The sequence below is a fragment of the Pimephales promelas genome, chromosome 12, assembly GCF_988280905.1.
Source record: "Pimephales promelas chromosome 12, fPimPro1.hap1.1, whole genome shotgun sequence".
Taxonomy (NCBI): Eukaryota; Metazoa; Chordata; class Actinopteri; order Cypriniformes; family Leuciscidae; genus Pimephales; species Pimephales promelas.
In genome coordinates, this window is record NC_142780.1 from 24739035 (window position 1) to 24758908 (window position 19874).

Sequence of the window (19874 nt, forward strand, 5' to 3'; positions counted from 1 at the left end):
AGTGTTTTTTAATATTCTTAATAGCCTCTTATGCAGTAGGAAGACAGAGGAAAATGAGGTAAATTATTTTACTGAGAGAATCAGGCCACAATTCTGGGAAGCCTCAACTTAACATAGAACTCTTGTGTAAATGAAGCCAATCATATGAATAAGAGAACAAGTCAAAGGTTTTTAATGGCAATAATTGTACAAATGACAATGTTTGAAAGTTTTCATAAAATATTCTGCACCATAGATGGTAGTAACTGAAAAGTTTGTGTTTAGCGCGAATGAGCTCTGAGTCCTGCTCCACAGGAGGATATTGGCATCTATACTATTCATATCAGGTTGAGAGTTAGTAATTCAGTCTTCATCACTGCCCAAGTCCAGTGGGTTGAAATCAGGGTCGTCCTCATCCAAGTCCAAATCATCCATGTCTTGGAAGAGCGACTCATCCACTTCCACACTGCTCCCAACTACACAAAAAAAGCAGAGAAGAGCCATTTAAACAAAAAATGCAAAAAAAAAAAAAAAAAAAAAAGCTAATGGGATCCTATAAAACTTGTATTTAGAATAATAACAATTGACATTTCTTACCGTCCTCCAAGAACTGGATATCTGATGTGTCAAGATTATGGTCTCTCTCAAAGAGCTGTTTTCCTTTAATAGAAAAAAAGTAAATCAGCAGAACATGACAACGTTAATCAGATATCGTAAATATCAGATTAGTAATTCACCTGTGAGTTTTGCCTTTCCTGCCTGCTCCTCTTCTTTCTGCCTTTTACTCTTTAGTTCCATCATTTCTTGCTCAAATTTTGCTTTCCATGATAAGAAGTTCTCAATTGTGACCACAGTGCCTTGGAATGCAAACTGAAAAACAAAACAGAAACAAAGATCAGTAAAAGAAAGAAAAAAACAACATTTTCCATTAAAAAAAGTGTAGCTATGTACAACGGAGATACATTTTTTTTTTAAGAATTACGATATTTGGCGTTTTAGAAATTAGTCTCTCACCAAGGCTGCATTTATTTGATCATAAATACAGTAAAAACAGTAATATTGCGAAATAATAGTACATTTTAAAATAACTATTTTAAATATATTTTAAAATGTAATAATTAATGTGATGGCACAGATGAATGTTCAGCAGCTGTTGCTACAGTCTTCAGTGTCACATGATCTTTCAGAAGTCATACTAATATGCTGGTTTAGTGATCAGTTATCATCAATTATTATTGAAGCTCAATGTTATAATGTAATAATGTTAGGTTCTTATTTTTATCAATGTTGAAAACATTTTAGATTCTTAATATTTTTGTTAAACCTAAGATAATTTATTTAGGATAAATAGAGCATTTATTTGAAATAGAAATGATTACTTACCCCAAACTTTTAAATGGTAGTACATCATGGTTACCACAAAAATATTAAGCAGCACAACTGTTTTCAACATTGATAATAGTAATAAATGTTTTTAAGAGCAAATCAGCAAATTAGAATGAATGTTAGATGATGCTGAAAATTCAGCTCTGTTGTTACAGGAATTAATTACCTTTGCAAATATATTAAAATAGAAATATTTTTAAATTGTAATAATAATTCACAATATTACTGTTTTTACTGTAATTATTCCACCTTAAATGTTTAAACTCCAGTGTAACTACGGAATTATCAAATCTACCATTCAAGACAATAACATTCTTTAAATTAAAGAAACACTGCTTCACAGTTGGGATGGACTAGTTCATTCAACCCAACTGGTCGAACTTTTGTTGGTTATTGTGGGGCTCTACTGGCAGATGCTGTAATTACATGTGGCAAAATGTTGCTTCATTGACAGCACAGTGTTTGTGTATTCTGGCTAAACATATGTTATTGAAAGTAATGAATGTATTTCCATGGCCAGTTTTTGAATGACCCTGAAAAAGTATGAAATTGACTTTGTTGAATTTCGAGTAACAGCTCAAAACAGTCAATATTCTGAGGGTAACTATAAAAGATTCTTTTGGATTTCATTTTTAATTTTACACTACACTCAGAAGGTACATGCTCACAACAAACCTTCTCAGCTTCTTCAGCCTCCCTTTCTTTTATTTCTTTTCTTTCTTTCTCCTCTTCTCTTCTGCTCTTAATCTGGTCTACTATTTCATTAAGTTTCTCCTGCACAGCTGTAACTAATGTGAATATCATGACCATCCCCAGGTTTTCTTCAGCCTGCAAAAGAAAGAATTTGTTAGAAAGGCCTACAGGACAGCAAAAGAAGCGTAAGCCATCATCAGTAAGTGGGCTTTATCAATTGTTAAATGTGTTTTGCTTGGTATATGATGTCAGGTGTGCAGACCTGTTCTTTCAAAAGCGTTAGAATGCCTTCAGCGTCCGAATCTTCCAGGTTCTCCTGTGAAAAGATTTCCCAGAGAGGGGGTTCGTCTGGATATTTCTCCAAATATGTAAACTTCAGGGTCACCTCCACCGCTGAAATAGACAGAAATCAGTGCTGGTGGTGTTTTGAGTTGAACTAATGGTAAAAAAAGATACCGTAAAATTACGTGCACTGACATTTTTTCTACTTTTGATAAGATAATAAGCAACATGAACTTACTTTCATCATCTTCTCCCGCATCAGAAGTAACTGTGATGGTGAAGCTTGTGGGCTTCTCGGAAAGCACTGTATGAATATGGATATTACAAACAACAATCTAAGAAAACCTTCAGATCACCGCTTCCATGTTCAGCACGTAAACATAAATCTGAATCTGATGTTTAACATAACAGTTAGCCAGTCAACTTCTGCCTGACATATCGCTGGCCATTGGTTATCGTTTGCATTGTTTCTTAACCTTTGACAGCTCAATCTGCAGCTATAAAGAAAGATATGAAAGAGATGACTAAGTCGGTCGTATGATTAACTAACTTTGTTTCAGGTGAAGCTAGGCAGCTAATGGAAAGCGTCATGGAACGAGTTATGGACATAAAAACTATATACTTTGCGTTCTGTCTTACCTGTAAATGAGTCTGGGTAAATGGACTCTATTGCTTCTAGTTCATTCCTCTGCTCCTCGCCGTAGTCTGTCATTTTATGTCACAAATGTCCATAAATTAGAGCTTGCATGGAAGAAACGTGTGCTTAGGCCTGTCCAGCATCGATGTCATCTGGGATCATCAATGATGTCTGAGTTGAGGTGCACACTAACTTTACTCGTTCTGCTAAACATTAGTACACTTGTGGTAATTCGTGCTATCACGCTATTTAATCTATTGCAATAGATTGTATATACAATAAACAATGGATAAAAGGAAAACAAATATAATAAGGGTCGAATCTGGCATAGATTATTATAGCCTGACGGTACAGCAGCTTTCCTAAAACTGCCTCTCTACTCCACTATCAAAGCAAGTTTATATTTATATAATAAATGTCAAATCTGTAATTATATTACATTTAAATCATAACATCCAGGGATTCATTTATAATCGTTGTCTTTCATACTAGCCTGCTTCTTTATTTAAAGTTTAATTTTAGCTGAGCATGCAGCCCATTTCACAAACCCTGTTAAAATCTCTTTTACTGGAATTAGGTAGGTCAGAGGCAATAAAAAAAATAAAAAGAAACAGCGAGGACCTCTTGCATTTCAGACCATCTTAAATTCTCAGAGGGACTTAGCTTTTGTAATACTGGCACAGTCCACTTGCAGGTGGCCATCATAGGCATAAAGGCCTACTGTTAACCAGCAATACGTTTTAATAGTCCATATATTTAATAGCTATATATTCCAACACTTCTTAACAAATAATACAATTGGCCATTTAAGTTGTGTCTCATTAGAATGGAATCTAGGAATATACAGCACAAAATAGAATTGACTTTTCAGCAGGGAAAATGTACAATTTTTCATTTTTTTTTTAATGCAAGAAACAAATACAAAACGTATATGCAATCAGTACAAAATTGCAACAAAAACAATATAAACAAAATATAAAAGTTCAACAGTTCATGCATCATTCACTTCTAAACTCAAGAAAAAACGTTTTGTGTAGTAGGCTAAGCTGGATGTCATTTAGTTTGGTTTACTGAATGATTTATTCATTTTTATGTTTTGGACCAAACTCACAACTGTAATTGATCTATATCAGATTTTGTTAGTACGACTTTTTATTGTTAATTTCAAAGTCCTTTTTTGTGCCATATTTGAACATGAAGAGAGACAGGACAATATGTTTTGTCACTTCTAAGCAATGTTCTTTAGTTTTGGCACACTTAAACTTGAATTAAACTGCCTTACAATAAATAACATATATTGTTGTTATCATTATTATTATTATTGTTATGTTTTGACATATTGTTTTTTTTTGCTGTCCACTGTTCAACAACCTGAGTATAATGTGAGTCTCTTTGACAATAGGAAATAAACACCACAAACATGCCGGAAACCAGCATTTTACCACGTGTAATAATTTTGATATCCTATAGTAGCTCGTTCTGTTTATGCTTTTTGAAAAACTATGCTAATAGAAACTTGTTTTGATCAAAGGGTCCCAATTCAGAGCTGTTATGTGGGTCAAAATGACTGAAGAGATGTGTGTTGTGGATTATAATGTGGTTTTCCTGTTTGTCAAAACTTAAAACCTGCAGAGGAAATAAGCAGGGTTGTTAACATGTTCAATAGTTTGTTGGATGGCATAAGTACAATGTGATCAGATACATTGTAAACAGTATTGTTAGAATGGTGGATCATTAAAAACCATTACTACATATACAAGAGGTTGTCATGCATTAAAGTGCATTGAACACACTGCATTATAAGAGCATATAAGAGAGATTCATAGAGCCTAAATGACAAATGACCTGAGAATAAGTGTGTTTTTTTCCTTTCCTTGAATTTTTAAAACCTGCAATGCAACATTCAAACAATATACAAATTGGATCTTGTTATTGAAGACACTCAAATCTGTCCAAATCTTTAGTGTCTGAGACCTGTGTTTGTTCATTGAATGCTACAACAATATTTGCAGTCTGACTTGCACCAGGACCACCTCCTAAAGTGGATAAAACAAAACTTCCAGTTACTTTATTTTCAATACAGGTTGTAGATACCAAACTAAAATCTAACCCTGCTCAGATTCACAGTGGTTTTCCGTCTTCGAGGTCATATTCTTGGCTATTCAGTAACCAGTCCATGCAGCTTTGTGCTTTTAAGCCATCTCTATGCCATCTTCTCCCTCTAGAACAGGGCGCTTCTCAGGGTTGAAGTCTACATCTCTGCTCTCCACGTATCTCTGCAGTGTACTGTAGTACTGTTCGCTTTTTTTAAAGGTGTATACAGCAGAGATCTCCTCCCAAGCCTTGTGATTTGGAAAGTTAAATGGTTCAGGGCACTTGTTTTGAAAGAAAGCCTCGAGGTTTCTCTCTGCTAGTTTGGTGGCATAGGCTTCTGCAAAAGTCTCAAACTTTTCCCTTTCCTTCTCCATGTAGATTTTATGGAAAGTTAACTGAATGTAGCTTACTTGAGAGCGACAGTTCTTATAACAAGTCCCGATCAGCGCTACTATTGCTGATATGATAATGATGGACCATCCGAGTATCTGCGAACATAAATCAATCAGTTGAATGTTATAAAATATACAAGTTATTGGTGTAAATTATTACACAGCTCAGTAAACTTGATCTGAAAAATTGTGATAATTCTAAAATGTTAAGGTAATGTCACATTAGGCTAACCAAACTTTTCAGGCAAAAAATGTTGTCAATATTGTAGCAAAGCATAAAGCACAGTGCACACAGAAGTCACTTACAAATCACTTACAAACTGGGGAATCCACATGACCAACTTGAACCTACCTGTTACTAAATCTGCGGAAATCTTTCGCTCCGACCTGAAATTCTCAATTCGTGGCTTAGAAATGACAGCATTTTGCCAGCGAAAATTTGCCGAACAACAGTAATTGTGTCTCTAAAGCTTCTCTTAAAGCCCTCCTGTGGTGAAAATCAAGCTTTTAATGTTGTCCATTTTCATTTTCATTTTCATTTACATAGAACTGCGTATACTAAATGAGGCAAGGGTATCTCAAGCTATTTTAAGGCAGGAACAAGGAAGGATAAAAAGTTTGGTGATCAAAGATGAGTTTTAACCTTTCAGGGATAAAATTATTGGGGGGACTTTAAGAAAAAACAGTCCACAACACTGAACAAAAGTTTGGCCATAAGACGAACACTGCAATATGCAGGCCTTTCGTGGAATGGAAAGGTTCCATGGATGTTAAAGGTTCTTCGTGTAACCATTAATGCTAATAAAGAACCTTTATTTGTAAGAGTAGTCTGTGCTCACCTGTGATTGGGCTCGCAGCATCAACAGCAGCTCCATATTTTCATTTGGAGACAAATGTGACTTGCTGCAGGGCACTCGGGGCAGCTCTTCCCGGCACGTAGGTGTCTTGTTTTGGCAGAAAATATTCACCACCATATTTTCATCCAGACCACTGACAGCACACTCATAAAAAGTTCCATTTAACAGCGCTACAGTAAGCCACATAATAGGGGCAATGCAAGCTCCATGTAGCACTTTCACAAACACTGACAAGCATCCCACAAAGTTCCCCCTGGGGCAAAGCTTGATAGGGTTGAGACAACACCCAGTATATAACCGCCAAAGACGTGTACTAACAAAGAGACCAATTGCCAGCAAGACGACTGCAGGGCCGAGCAGGAAAGTTAATCCATAGGCAAAATTCTGTCCTCGGTTGCACGGACACTGGAAAGACACCATGGAGAAGATTCTTTCACTACCTATTGTCAAAATAGCCATGAAGCTGTAGCCAATAGTGCTCTTCTGATTCGTGAGGAACTTTAGGATGGTCTTAAAAGAATCCATAGCTGGTACAGACATAGCTGGTAACACTCCAAATGAGCTGAGTAAACCGAAAGAGATCGATTCTGCTATGACACTCCCTTTTCTGGCTCCTCTATCTTCTCTTTTTCTGGCTCTGGCATTGACCACAGCTCATCAAATCCCTCCCCTGTCCATGCTCCCCCCTCCTACTTAGTAAAAGACCGTGACGAAACCAGCTCATCAGGTTCTGCTGGAAGTCAAAACCGGCTACAGATGTGTATAGGAATATTTACCCATCATGCAACATCAGTCAAACGAACAAAACCCCAACGCTGCGTTCTGGATAAGAGAGGTATAAAACTGATCTGTGGAACTGACAATGAGCTTATTATTATTGGAATTCTGGAATCTTGAGGATGGAATGTGGAAATCTAGGCTGGAAATCTCTATACCCAACATCTTTAAGACAGCAGATTAGAGCTTGTTAGGTCAACCAAAGAGTTGTATTTCAACCTAATGCTTTTCATTAGTAAAAAAGGGAAGCAATCTGGTTATGTGTGAGGAGACAGTTTCTGTTCTCCTGCCCCACTGTTGTGCACTGCACTTTTCACATGGTGTCTCCGCTTTAATGCTAACCACAACAGAGCTTAATAAATATTGATTTTTTTAAAGTGTGCTTTTAGCAGTGTGATTGTCAAATTGTACATTATCACTTCACGAAAAAAGCCTCAAAGTGCTGCCTGTTGAAATATGAGATCACAAAACATCATGTGCATGAAATAAGTTGAAATGACACCAAAAGTCTAACTTAAGTTGTTTTTTTGATAGTCCCTTATAAAAAGGTCAGGGCACAATGGTTCAAATAATAAAGGAATGTTGTTCATTTTCTGTCAAAAACATCTGTATTGAAAAAGATTTGAAAAATCTGAAAACTTTTATTTGAAAAATTATTAAAATATTTTTTATTTGTTTATTACTGTAAAAAAAAGTTGCATTAACAATCAACTTGGATGTTTAAGTCATTCTTAAGATTATACAATTTTTTACAGTGTAATAGTTTAATATTCATATGAAAAATTATATCGGAAAAAAATAAACAACAACAAAAACAGCAATGTTAAAATCATACAATAGCGGTATTCAAAAGAAACAAATGTCTTAAAAGAACAATTAATTGACACTGTAAAAGGCACAGAAAATGAAGGGACTATCGTTACGGCTGTATTTACCCAAAATAACATGGTAAGGCCTGAACAGCAGTCAAACAGACAGCAAGCACATCTACAGGATCAGTTTGCCCTCATCAACAAATGCAAGTGCTGCTGGGTTTCCAAATTCATTTTCAGACTTCAGTGAAGCCCTCACTGCTGGATTCTCAAAGTCCTCACAAGTGCACACATACTTGTGCAGGATGCTGTAGTATTCGTCCATGCTCCGGAACTTGTAGAAGGAGGAGATCTTCTGCCAGGCCTGTCTGGGAGGACTTTTCATAGGAATGGGTTTGGTTAACTCAAAGAAACTTGTTATGTTTCTCCTAGCCAGCTTTTCGGCATGCTGAGTAGTATAGCTGTCCAAAAACTCACTCTCCTTCTGAGTGTAAATCCTCCAAAACCTCAGCTGCATGTAACTGATTGGAGAATTGCATCTGGCCATGCATGTCAGCAGAAAGGTGAACATCATGACAGAAGCTATCAGGATCCATCCAAGAACCTAGAATTCCAGAATAGTACAATTATTATTAGCCCACCGAAAGAGAGGTAACTGACATATGTATTGAAGCACAGATATAAAAAAAATATTTTAAGATTATCGTAGAGCCATGATAATCTAGGACCCTACTGTATACACTGAACTGCTAAAATAACCCTTTAAGCTACCTAGAAAAAAATAAATAAAAAAAATTAGACAACATTTAGGCACCACTCAAAAAAATTGCTTTCAAAAGTGAAAACCTCTGAAAGTCAAAATTCGTCTAAATTGTTCGGAGTCTTATTTGAGATCTAGGCTATTTGATGATACCTAATTGAATAAAAAAAAACACAAAACGGATTTTGGACTAACACTTACGGTACCGTCTGCTCACCTGTGACTCCGCGCGTATAATGGACAGAACAGCCACTCTCTCACTTTGTGGGATTGGGGTTCCATCACACGGGAACTTCTCCAAGTCTGTCCTACAGTGCGGATACTTCTCGTTGCAAAGGTGCTGTCTAAAGAGTGTGACGTTGGCACCAGTCATTGAACACTCGAAATACACCCCTTTGAGGAGAGCAACTGCGATCCAGCTGAGAGGTGCAACTATTGCGGTCATGGTGATTTGAAGAAAAACACAAAAAAAGCCAAATGCGTAATTAAAACGACATAGTTTCGATTTCCTAAGGCACAGACCTGTGAACAGTTTCCACGTTTTATTGCTCAACATGTAACTTAGGATGAGTAGTGCAAGAGCAGGTACGAGGAGGCAGACGTTTCCATAGATGAAATTCCAATCATTGCAAGGACACCTAAAAGCAAAGACCGAGAAGACGTGCTCGCCACCCGCAGTTATAAGAGCAATTAATCCGAATCCTAAATTGGTCTGCTGTTTCTGAGCGAAGCTAAGCAACGGTTTTAACTTATCCATGTCTGCAGCTGACGGCTGTAAGCTCTCATAAAATGACACTCTCAGTTCCGTTATGAGAGAGTGCTTGTCACGAAACGACACACAGGAAGCATAACATCCAAGAGCAGTATCTTTATTAAAGGGTAATCCGTACTCACAACAGTCCAGGCAAGGATAAAAGAATAACAGGACTCCGTAACAACACTAAACAAGCAAGCTGGGTATTTATACACACAGAACATGGCAATTATAATGGGTAAAAGCTGAATGAGTGATGAGCGCAGACAAGGATTGTGGGGAATGTACACAGAACATGGCAATTATAATGGGTAAAAGCTGAATGAGTGATGAGCGCAGACAAGGATTGTGGGGAATGTAGTTATGTAGACACCGTCTACAAAGAGGACCCCTAGTGGTAGGGAACATAAACAAGACACTGTGACATACTGCGGCTCAGGGGCAGCAGACAACGGCTCCGGTGGCTCAGGAGCAGCAGACACTGGCTCCGGCGGCTCAGGAGCAGCGGACACCAGGAGCAGCAGACACCGGCTCCGGCGGCTCAGGAGCAGCAGACACCAGCTCCGGCAGCTCAGGAGCAGCAGACACCGGCTCCGGCGGCTCGGGAGCAGCAGACACCGGCTCCGGCGGCTCGGGAGCAGCAGACACCGACTCCGGCGGCTCAGGAGCAGCAGACACCGGTTCCGGCGGCTCGGGAGCAGCAGACACCGGCTCCGGCGGCTCGGGAGCAGCAGACACCGGCTCCGGCGGCTCGGGAGCAGCAGACACCGACTCCGGCGGCTCGGGAGCAGCAGACACCGGCTCCGGCGGCTCGGAGCAGCAGACACCGGCTCCGGCGGCTCAGGAGCAGCAGACACCGGCTCCGGCGGCTCGGGAGCAGTAGACACCGGCTCCGGCGGCTCAGGAGCAGCAGACACCGGCTCCGGCGGCTCGGAGCAGCAGAGACTGGCTCCGGCTCAGGAACAACAGACAAGGGCATCTCCAGGATCTGAGCTAGATGTTCCAAATTGTCAGTAAGTGCCCTCACGGCCATGAGAATGGGCATCTCCTGATCCATCTCTGACTGGGCAGACATGGCATGAGCTGTCTCTGTCTGGGGAGATGTGATGTGAACTGTCTCTTGGCAGACGTGACATGAACAGTCCCTGGGTGGGCAGACGTGACCCGTCTCTGACTGGGCAGATGTGACTTAAACCATCTCTGGCTGGGCAGACGGGACATGATCAGTCTCTGGATCCGCAGACGTGACGGGTCTCTGGATCGGCAGACGTGACGTGAGCAGTCTCTGGTATGGCCTATGGAAAAATGCTGGGCTGCTGGGGCACAGCCTCTGGGCTCTTGGGGAGACTGGAGGTCTTCCTCCTCTTCCGCCATTACTGATGGCGATGTGCACGCTCTGGGCTGGATGGAAAGTTTCCATTGGAAACAGTGGCGGATGGAGCTCCAGCCCAGGGTCGAAGAGGGGCCTGAGTGGAGCAAGGACAGCGGCAAGGACACAGGACTCAAAAGTGGTGTGACGAATAACAAGGACTCCGTAACAAACACTGAGGCAGGGTATTTATACACAGAACATGACAATCGTAATGGGGAACAGCTGAGTGCAGACAAGGATTGTGGGGAATGCAGCTCCATAACTGAATGACACCATGGGGAAAGAGGACCTCTAGTGGACACCAGGGAACATAAACCAGACACTGTGACAGTGCTGAGTTTTTTTTTTTTTTAATGTAATGTCTGCTTTTATCAGCTGTATAGTGGGAGAATTACTTTATGAGAAATGAGAAAAAATACTTTTTGATAAAGTAAAAAAAACAAATAAATAAATAAAACGACAACAACAACAACAACAACAACAACAACAACAACATAATTTAGGCTATGCGATTTACACACCAAAGGCATTGTAAACATAAAAACATGTAATACCTTGCCCTTTACACTGTAAAAAAATTGTTGGTTTAACTTAAAAAAGTAAGTAACCTGGTTGCCTTAAAATTTTAAGTTGATTGAACTGGAAAAAGTGAGTTAATACAATGAAGGAGATTAATTTAATCATCAGAAACTCAAAATAATAAGTTATCTCAACTAAATAAATTATTTAAGTTGATTTGACAAAAGAAAAAATGTTGTGATAACAAATCTTGAAAATATTTTTTTACAGTGACGTGCATGTGATTGTGAAGGCCATAATGTTTATTTTACATGTTCAAAAGAAAGCCATTCATTTTGGTTAAGGTAAACTGGATTCAGGCACAACCAGTGCTAAATGTAAAACAGTGGTTCTCCTCCAGGGAGGTTCAGCAAACTTCCAATGGGGCCTCAACATGAACGTTATCTCACTTTGAATTAATTTTAAAAGTGTGGGGTTTTTTTGGACCTGGAAAAGTCATGTAAATGAATGTAAAGAAAATAACAATGTTTTTGACTCGTGCACTTCATATTTGGCGCCTTGTGGACACGCATGATCCCGGGCATGTGACCGCAAGAGGCGGGGGCTGATTAAGACTAGCGGTTACAGTAGCTCAGACGCATCGGGCATAGACATAGCGAGTTACACCCCCAGTCTTTGGACAGTTTTTACCAGGGGGTCGATGCAGATATCTTGTTTTGGTCAGTCAAAGTTGATAAGTGACCGACGTCGGATAAAATCAGTTTGACCGAGAGAAGAAGACACTGGACGCGAAGGTACACTGTGTACGTGCGCTTTTTATCCGGTGAATATTTGTATATTTACGACGTCTAACATACAGAAACGTTTAGACAGTGTTTACAGAAGGATGCTGAAGGGATGTACCGAAACAGTTCACAGCTGAATGTCATGAGGTTGCTGTTGGGCGGGTCTTCAGTGAGGAGGATTACATTTGTTGCCCAAATATTCTTGGTTCTGTTCTGTTGCTAGGAGACCTTTGACAGTTGAGTTTTTAAAGTGATTGGGGAAGCCAAGCTCCGCATAATCAGATTTAGTGACAGTTCTTCTTTGGATCCGTAACGCAGTTAACTTGTCAAAATAATATTAATAGAAAATATAGACAATCAGTCACCTACATGTTATTGTTATTCTAATTATTTTAAATAATATATCCTAACGTTACACGTTTATTTTAACGCGACGGTACCTTAAACTGTCATTCACTCACCTTTAGTTTGATGGATTAAGGGTGGACTCTGGTTAAGTAGGTCAGTGACAGGCTAGAATGATGAACGGAACCATTTGAGTGACAGACCAATGCTATTAAGAAAATATAGGTTCTACTGTATCATCATTAGTTTAATTCATCTTTTCCCCCCTCTTTTCTCCTCCATTCACCGTGGACTACAATCTGCTGACTGAAGGTCATTTTGTAATCAGATCAATATGTGCTGGGATGGTTCGGGCACAATGTGCCATTAGGCTCCAATAAATCCTGCATCAGGTCTCCTAGGCTTTTCAGTCTTGATACCTTTTGACCATCACATGAGGCTCTATGAAAGGAGATGCACAGACTGATTTTGGATAAGAATGAACGTTGCCTGTAGCTGTTTTGTATCCAAACACATTGTGCATCAATAGGGTGAGTAGTCTTTTTAATATTTCTTCTATTTTGTTTTCTTTGGATGAATATTAGCCTACTGCTGATGAATCTCTTGAATAACATAATATTTTATATTTTTATTTCTTATTTATATTTTATAATTTTATTCTCCTATTTTTCATACATTAATGCATGTAATTAGATCCATTAAATGATTAGTTCACAAATAATAATAATAATAATAATAATAATAATAAATTCTGTGAATTATGCACCCTTATGTCATTCCAAACCTGTAAGACTTTCATTCATCTTGGGGAACTCAAATGAAGATATTTTTGATGAAATCTGATTGATTTCTGTCCCTCCATTGACAGCTACGCAACTACTACTTTGATTCTTCAAAAAGTTCATAAAGAGATTGTAAAACTATTCCATATGACTTGGCTTTATGCACAGCTGCACTACTTCCTGAACTTCAGTCAGCTCCTTTGTTTACTGTCTTCCATTATTGGACAAACTGATTAATCCAGGTGTGTCTGATTATTGTTTTTTTGACTACTGAGGTCAGACACACCTGGATTAATCAGTTTGTCCAATAATGGCAGACAGGAAACAAAGGAGCTGGCTGAAGTTCAGGAAGTAGTGCAGCTGTGGATAAAGCCAATTGAGCGGTTTAGTCCAAATTTTCTGAAGAGACACGGTCGCTTTAGCCTATATGAGAAAATTTGGACTAAAGAAAATTTGGACTAAACCGCTCGATTCATTATCATATGAATTAGTTTTACAATCTCTTTATGAACTTTTTGAAGCGTCAAAGTGGGAGCTAGTTGCATAGATTGTCAATGGAGTAATAGAAATCTCTCTCAGATTTCATTAAAATATATTCATTTGTGTTCTGAAAATGAATGAAAGCCTATGGTATACGGAAAGACATAAAGGTGAGTGAATGATGACAGAATTTTCATTTTTGGGTGAAGTATCCCTTTAAGAACGTTTTTGCCATTGTACCGTTTTTTTTCATGGCAGTTAGGCACATATTACCCCACATATTAAAATTATACTGTAATTTTATTCATACTAATGTTTCCATTTTGGATTTGTTTGCAATTGTCATTACTCCCAATTCTTATTATCTTATCTTTATTGTAAGATAGCAATACAAATAAGTTTGATGATCAGTTTTATTATTTATTTTATTCTATATATTTAAAAAATTAAATCTGCATAAAACTAGTGCAACAATTGCTACCATAATGTATAAATGCAATTTATATAATGTATAATGAATTTATTGTAGTACAGTAGCCTATCTGGGGAGGAAATGTGCATAATTGTCATGAAATGAATGTCAGACTTCACTTTCAGCTCATAGCATGTAGCATATAGCTTATGGGGCAATTGGGACACTTGTGGTTTGATGGTTAGAGAGTCAGACTTGTAAACAGAAGGTTGTGGGTTCAATTGTCAATACATCAGGAAATGACTGAGGTGCCCTTGAGCAAGACACTTAAAGGGATAGTTCACTTTGAAATTAATTTTTTGGTATGTTTTAGCTTAAATGTACGTACACATTGATGGCCTAAGACACGAATCGAACAGTTTGTGTGAGAAAATGGACAGTATTTATATAGTTTTTACCTCTTGTTACCACAGCCACAAAGTGCCCGTGCCCTCAGATCACTTAGACGTGGCTGTGGTTACAAGAGGAAAAAGGATATAAATACTGTTTGTTTTCTCACACAAACCGCTCGTTTCGTGTCTTAGGCCATCAATGTGTGCTTACATTTACAAGTCATTAAATCATGTTTAATTTGGACTTCTCTGTGCATGCTCTTTGAGGTGGTGACCATTGACCTTCATTATATGACTGACAAACAAGAACGGTTTGACCTAAAAATACCAAAATTGAAACTACTGCGGAAACCAAGACACCTACATCTTGGATGCCCTTGAGGTAAGCTAAAACATACCAAAAATTAATTTTAACGTGAACTATCCCTTTAACCCGCAATGTCTCCCCGGGCTGCCCACTGCTCTGTCCACGGTTTGCTGTGTGTGTGTGCTCATTACTCACTGCTCTTAATGTGTTTCCACTTACTTGGACGGGTTGAATACAGAGGACAAATTCCGAGGATGGGTTGGCATACTTGGCCTTCATACAGAAATGTTTCTTAAGGGTTATTTCACTCTGTTTTGTAAAGGTGAATTATTTCAATTTTTAAAAGCTCTTCATCTCAGAAGTTCCATCGAGATGCTCATGTATTCAGGCTATATAATAGGCTTCTCAGATATGCAGTGTCCTTATTCACTCTCAGTTTTTTTCTGTTTCTGCTATCTCTCACTGTAGAGTGCTGCACATGCTCAGTCAGGCCTGTCTGGTGTTTTGTTGTATCAACAGGAAGCACTCCTTCCACCTTCTCCTCTCTCCTCCAGGAGCATGCCCTCTGAGCCTCCTCCCAGGTACATTTTGCACACAGTTTACCTTAAGAGATGACCGTATCCTCATGTCTTTGGTGAGTTTTATTTAAAGAGCTCTGGAGAATATCTGAGGTCATCCGAAGCTTTCTTATATATGTATGATGTCACTGACATTATGGGAGGATTTTGGGGTTTTGGTGACTATTTTGTCCAATTCTGGCTGTGTGTATAAGATTCAGATCATAAGAAAAATATCAACCAGTATTCAAATCTGTTCATCACATGATGACTTCATCAAAAAACAAAAAAACAAAAAACACTGACTGAGCACTGTCACCCACATAAAGACCACCAGGTAATGCGTCACACTAGAATAATGCAACTAACATAAATGAAAGGATTTAAAATGTAGAATTTAGCATGCCAATGTGAATAATTAATAAAAAAGTATGAAATAAATATCAAAAAATGTGATGGTTCATGCTGGAACTTTTGGTAATATCCATATTCATATAAATTCAAAATAAGTTCATACTTTTTACTCATTGCAAATGTAATTTTGTTGTAAAATTGTATTTTGCCATGTTAAAAATGTTGTAAATATAAAAATTTAAATTTTGTTTACAATAAAACTATTATTAAAATAAAGTATAATATAATACATGAAATCTATTGTATTCAAATATTTCAATAAATGAATGAAATTAATTATTAAAATAAATGTATTTTTAATAAATTAACAATAACAAATACGTTCAATTAATTAATATCAAATCATTAATAAATACATTTATCTTTAAACCTTGACAGTATAATTACATGTGGTGTTTTCTTAATCATATTTTTTAATGTGGAAAGGTAACTTAAAGTTAATCAACTAACAGTTTTTTTACTATACCATTTCTGCAGTCTTTTTATGTTAAATAACATTTTTTTTTAAATGTTTTTTTTTGTTAATGTTAAATAACGTGTCCAGAAAGAGAATTAGAGCTAAATCTGAAAGCTTTGTGCTGAAAAGATCTATTAAGGGCAATGGAGACATCTCACATTCTGAATAGGCATATTGATAGATCTAGTGAACAGCAGGAAAAAAGACATACAAGCACATACACGCAGCTTCATTGTTTCTGGGCACAGGCTTCCATGATGAGTTGTTCACAAACTCCAAGCATGGGCTTGTCTTGCAGTGTTTCTCTTGTGTCTCAGCTCTCAGGACATGCTGACAGGACAGAGGCTGTGTCAATCCAAATCCCACCAGGACTCTGTCCTCTCTGCCCTTAATCAGCAGCGCAAGGACGGACTGCTCTGCGATGTCACCCTGGTCGCCGGGGAACAGAAGTTCCATGCCCACAAGGCGGTCCTGGCGGCCTGCAGTGATTACTTCCGGGTGAGATTGGACACTGTGCAGGTTCCATCTCGCTAACCCCAAAAACATGATCAGTGAGAGTGTGTTTTCCACACAAGCTTATGCTGGCATCTATTAAAGGAACAGTTCTCCCTAAAATCTTGTCATTCCATATCAATACAAGCACATTTCCACCACATAGGAAAGAAATCATGCTTTGGTAAATCATAATTATGACATAAAAAGTCATAATCCTCAGATAAATCGTCAAAATGATGGTCGTCAAAACATAATTATGACAAAATGTTGACCTTATCTTATAATCATGACTTTTACTGCTACATTTTATTTTATAACAATGCTTTACCAAAGCATAATTTTGTTTTTCTTTTGTGGTGGAACAGAGCTTCCATCCATACATATTCATTTTTTCTTGGAACTGGAGATGTTAGGTACAAAGTTCATGCTGCTCTTCTCCATAAAATAAAAGTAAATGGGGATGAGTGCTGCCAAGCTCAAAAAATAATACATTCAAATGTGGTGTATCAAAATAATTTATAGCAGGTTTGAAATCAGTGTGAAATGAAGGGAGCTGTACAGAAACGTTGTCTTTCCTTATATGGAAAAAGAGCAGCATAAACACACTATTGAACATCTCCTTTTGTGTACCGCAGAAGTCATACGTGTTTGGAACAATGTGAGAGTGAGTAAACGACAACAGGATTTTCCTTTTAGCTGCACAATCCTGATGCAAATATGTACAGTTCACACGGGAGACGAGAGCAACAGACGGGAAATGAAAAGTCAGCAGCGGCCTGGAAACCGTATCAGTGAGATTTGCTTTTGGTTTGTTCAGAAGATTACAAAGAAGAAATACATCCAGCCCTGCAACAGAGGGAAAGATTATGGGCACAGTCCAAAGAACAGAATTAAATAGGGCAGGTATATTTATCTCTATCTGTCTCCTGGGAAGCTCTCCACTTCTGTTGGTCTGGAATGATAAGATATAATCCCTTGTTTTTTATTTTAGCCCTTGGTTTCTGATGAGGACACTTTCTGCTGTTGTTAAGGCGAGTCATAGCTTATGTAGAACATGGACTGATCCAAAGCTTAAGTCAATCAAGCTGTTGGCTCTGTTTGACAGCTACCCTTTGACATAGTATGCCTGCAAGGTTTTTATTATTCCTGATATCTATTAGGTGGAACGCTTGAAAATGTTTAAATAGACAGGCGTGGACACATGTGGATGAGGATGTGTTTTATGCTCTATCGTGAATACCAAAAAGAGTTGTGTTTTGGAAATGAATCCCAATTGCCAGTAGTTAACTGACATATTAATGGTCCTACCTTGTTTGTGAATTAATTATACCTCCAATTTTAGGGCTTATTAGAGAATGGCGTAGTATTCATCATCTGAAATACAATAAGTAGGTGAAAATACCTTAGATGGATAGAGGGAAGAAGATATGTCACATGTCATACATGAATACAGTATCATAGAAAGGTGGGCTATTTTGACTATTTTAGCAACGGTCATACAGCCATCCAGAACATCTAGAAAGAGAATTTCAGGAAAACCTCTCAGAACCCATAGCAACACTCTAGAAAATGTAAAAGTCACAACAGTTTACCCAGTGTCACCTGTCTTGTTCTATTTTTAGGCCGGATGTCCCTGAGAAATTAAAGGATATTGCACCCTTTTGAGCTTTAACACCTCAGTGGCACTAATGAATAAATGTGAAAGGTGTAAACTGCGCCTGTGGCACTGACATTAAAGGGTTAGTTCACCCAAAAATAACCTCATGTTGTTCCAACCCCGTAAGACTTTTGTTCATCTTCGGAACACAAATTAAGATATTTTTGATTAAATCTTAGAGCTGTCTCACTCCTCCATAGGCTTCTATGTAATTGATACTTGCCGCCCAGAAAGTTAGTAAAGACAATATTTAAAATAGTGACTACAGTGGCTCAACCTTAAGTTTATCAAGCGACAAGAATACTTTTTGTTCAACTATTTTGTTCAACTTTATTCAACTATTAATTTTCTTCTGTATGGGCCTCTGAGTGAGTTCACATAGTGTATCAGCGCAGCGCTTAAGGGTTGTTTGTCAGAAAGTTCGTACTGCAAATGTCTCTGAGTAAACACAAATCATATATACGTATATACTCTAAATATAAATGCGTAGCATTAATGTGCATCTTTAACGAGTAATAACATCAGCAACAATCATGATTAATGATACTCACACAAGCTTGCTTCATTTACTGAATATAATGATTAGACCGACTGATTTAAACTGTTAATATATCCTTTTATTTATTAAAAAAACTACAGCGCAAGTAATTTGTTCGGTAATCAGACTACACTGCATTGTATGCTTTTTGTTAATTAAAAAGAGCTGAATTTTATGTCATTTGTTTGGGAATTAGACTACACTAGCTGTGTTGTAACTGTATTGTTTTTGTCTGCTGTCCATGAAAGCAACTCAATAGTTAGACGTTTCCTGGCTTTAATTTTGTGGTACACAGTCTTTTTATTCAATTACATTGCACTCGCTGTCACAGCTCATGTGAAATATGATTTTATTTTGCATGGTTGCTGAAGATTCAACAGCTGCTGCTTAGATTCACGATGCAGCAATGGCAGTAACACTGACGTGAGGCATTTTCATATGGTTCAAAAAGCGTGCATTGTAAACTAATTAGCTCACAAAGCTGCTGTCCGGCCAGCCTGCATTGCTTTTCCAAGGTCAGAAGTCATCCACCCAGACATGTGACACAGGACTGGTCATGCTTATTACTTACAATCCTCTTCCAAAAAAACCCCTAAGTCTTGCTTATGGGCAGTGGTGTCCCAGTAAGGAGCTCTCTGAGTAGCTGTCAACAAACCAAACATCAGCTCTAATGAGTCCTTTGAAAGATTTGAATGTGAGCTGAGGTCAGTCATTACAAACGTACTGCTCTTTAAATAGAAAACAGAAAAACACAGTATACTTTACCAGGCACTTTAAATGTGATATACTATTGGGGGAACAGTTTCTTAGGGTGAGGTGACAACGATAAAAGATGATAAACACTTTGCATCTATTTTCAGCACACTGCTTTAGATGGAGATCGATGTCTTCGATTCTTTCTCTTGACACTAATTTCAATCCAGAACCAGACTTAATCTG

General features: G+C 38.1%; 4 protein-coding genes across 13 annotated transcripts in view; 1 reads left to right on the plus strand and 3 right to left on the minus strand.

Moving 5' to 3' along the window:
- klhl32 (kelch-like family member 32) overlaps positions 1-19874 on the plus strand; it is a 51380-nt gene that overhangs the window by 21663 nt on the left and 9843 nt on the right. Inside the window, exons 1-5 of one of the 10 annotated variants that reach the window (XM_089117809.1) lie at positions 11906-12137; positions 12757-12974; positions 14778-14892; positions 15286-15398; positions 16563-16743. In XM_089117809.1, coding sequence (XP_088973935.1) covers positions 15376-15398; positions 16563-16743 — 204 coding nt within the window. In that variant the 5' untranslated portion in view covers positions 11906-12137; positions 12757-12974; positions 14778-14892; positions 15286-15375. Of the gene's footprint in view, positions 1-11905; positions 12138-12756; positions 12975-14777; positions 14893-15285; positions 15452-16562; positions 16744-19874 lie in introns of those variants that run through there. The other 9 variants (XM_039680057.2, XM_089117806.1, XM_089117808.1 and 6 more) reach the window with 9 other exon arrangements.
- On the minus strand, positions 157-3139 carry rwdd1 (RWD domain containing 1). Its single transcript, XM_039679480.2, has 7 exons — positions 2980-3139; positions 2579-2644; positions 2321-2451; positions 2041-2193; positions 717-849; positions 577-639; positions 157-455 (listed from the first exon to the last, which is right to left on the minus strand). The coding sequence occupies exons 1-7, from the start codon at positions 3050-3052 to the stop codon at positions 343-345; spliced, it is 732 nt and encodes a 243-aa protein (XP_039535414.1). The 5' UTR covers positions 3053-3139; the 3' UTR covers positions 157-342.
- LOC120484324 (calcium homeostasis modulator protein 5) lies at positions 4317-6984 on the minus strand. Its single transcript, XM_039679428.2, has 2 exons — positions 6303-6984; positions 4317-5559 (listed from the first exon to the last, which is right to left on the minus strand). The coding sequence occupies exons 1-2, from the start codon at positions 6858-6860 to the stop codon at positions 5170-5172; spliced, it is 948 nt and encodes a 315-aa protein (XP_039535362.1). The 5' UTR covers positions 6861-6984; the 3' UTR covers positions 4317-5169.
- Positions 7728-9578, minus strand: calhm6 (calcium homeostasis modulator family member 6). Its single transcript, XM_039679455.2, has 2 exons — positions 8887-9578; positions 7728-8513 (listed from the first exon to the last, which is right to left on the minus strand). Exons 1-2 carry the CDS (start codon positions 9424-9426, stop codon positions 8085-8087), a joined length of 969 nt encoding a protein of 322 aa, XP_039535389.2. The 5' UTR covers positions 9427-9578; the 3' UTR covers positions 7728-8084.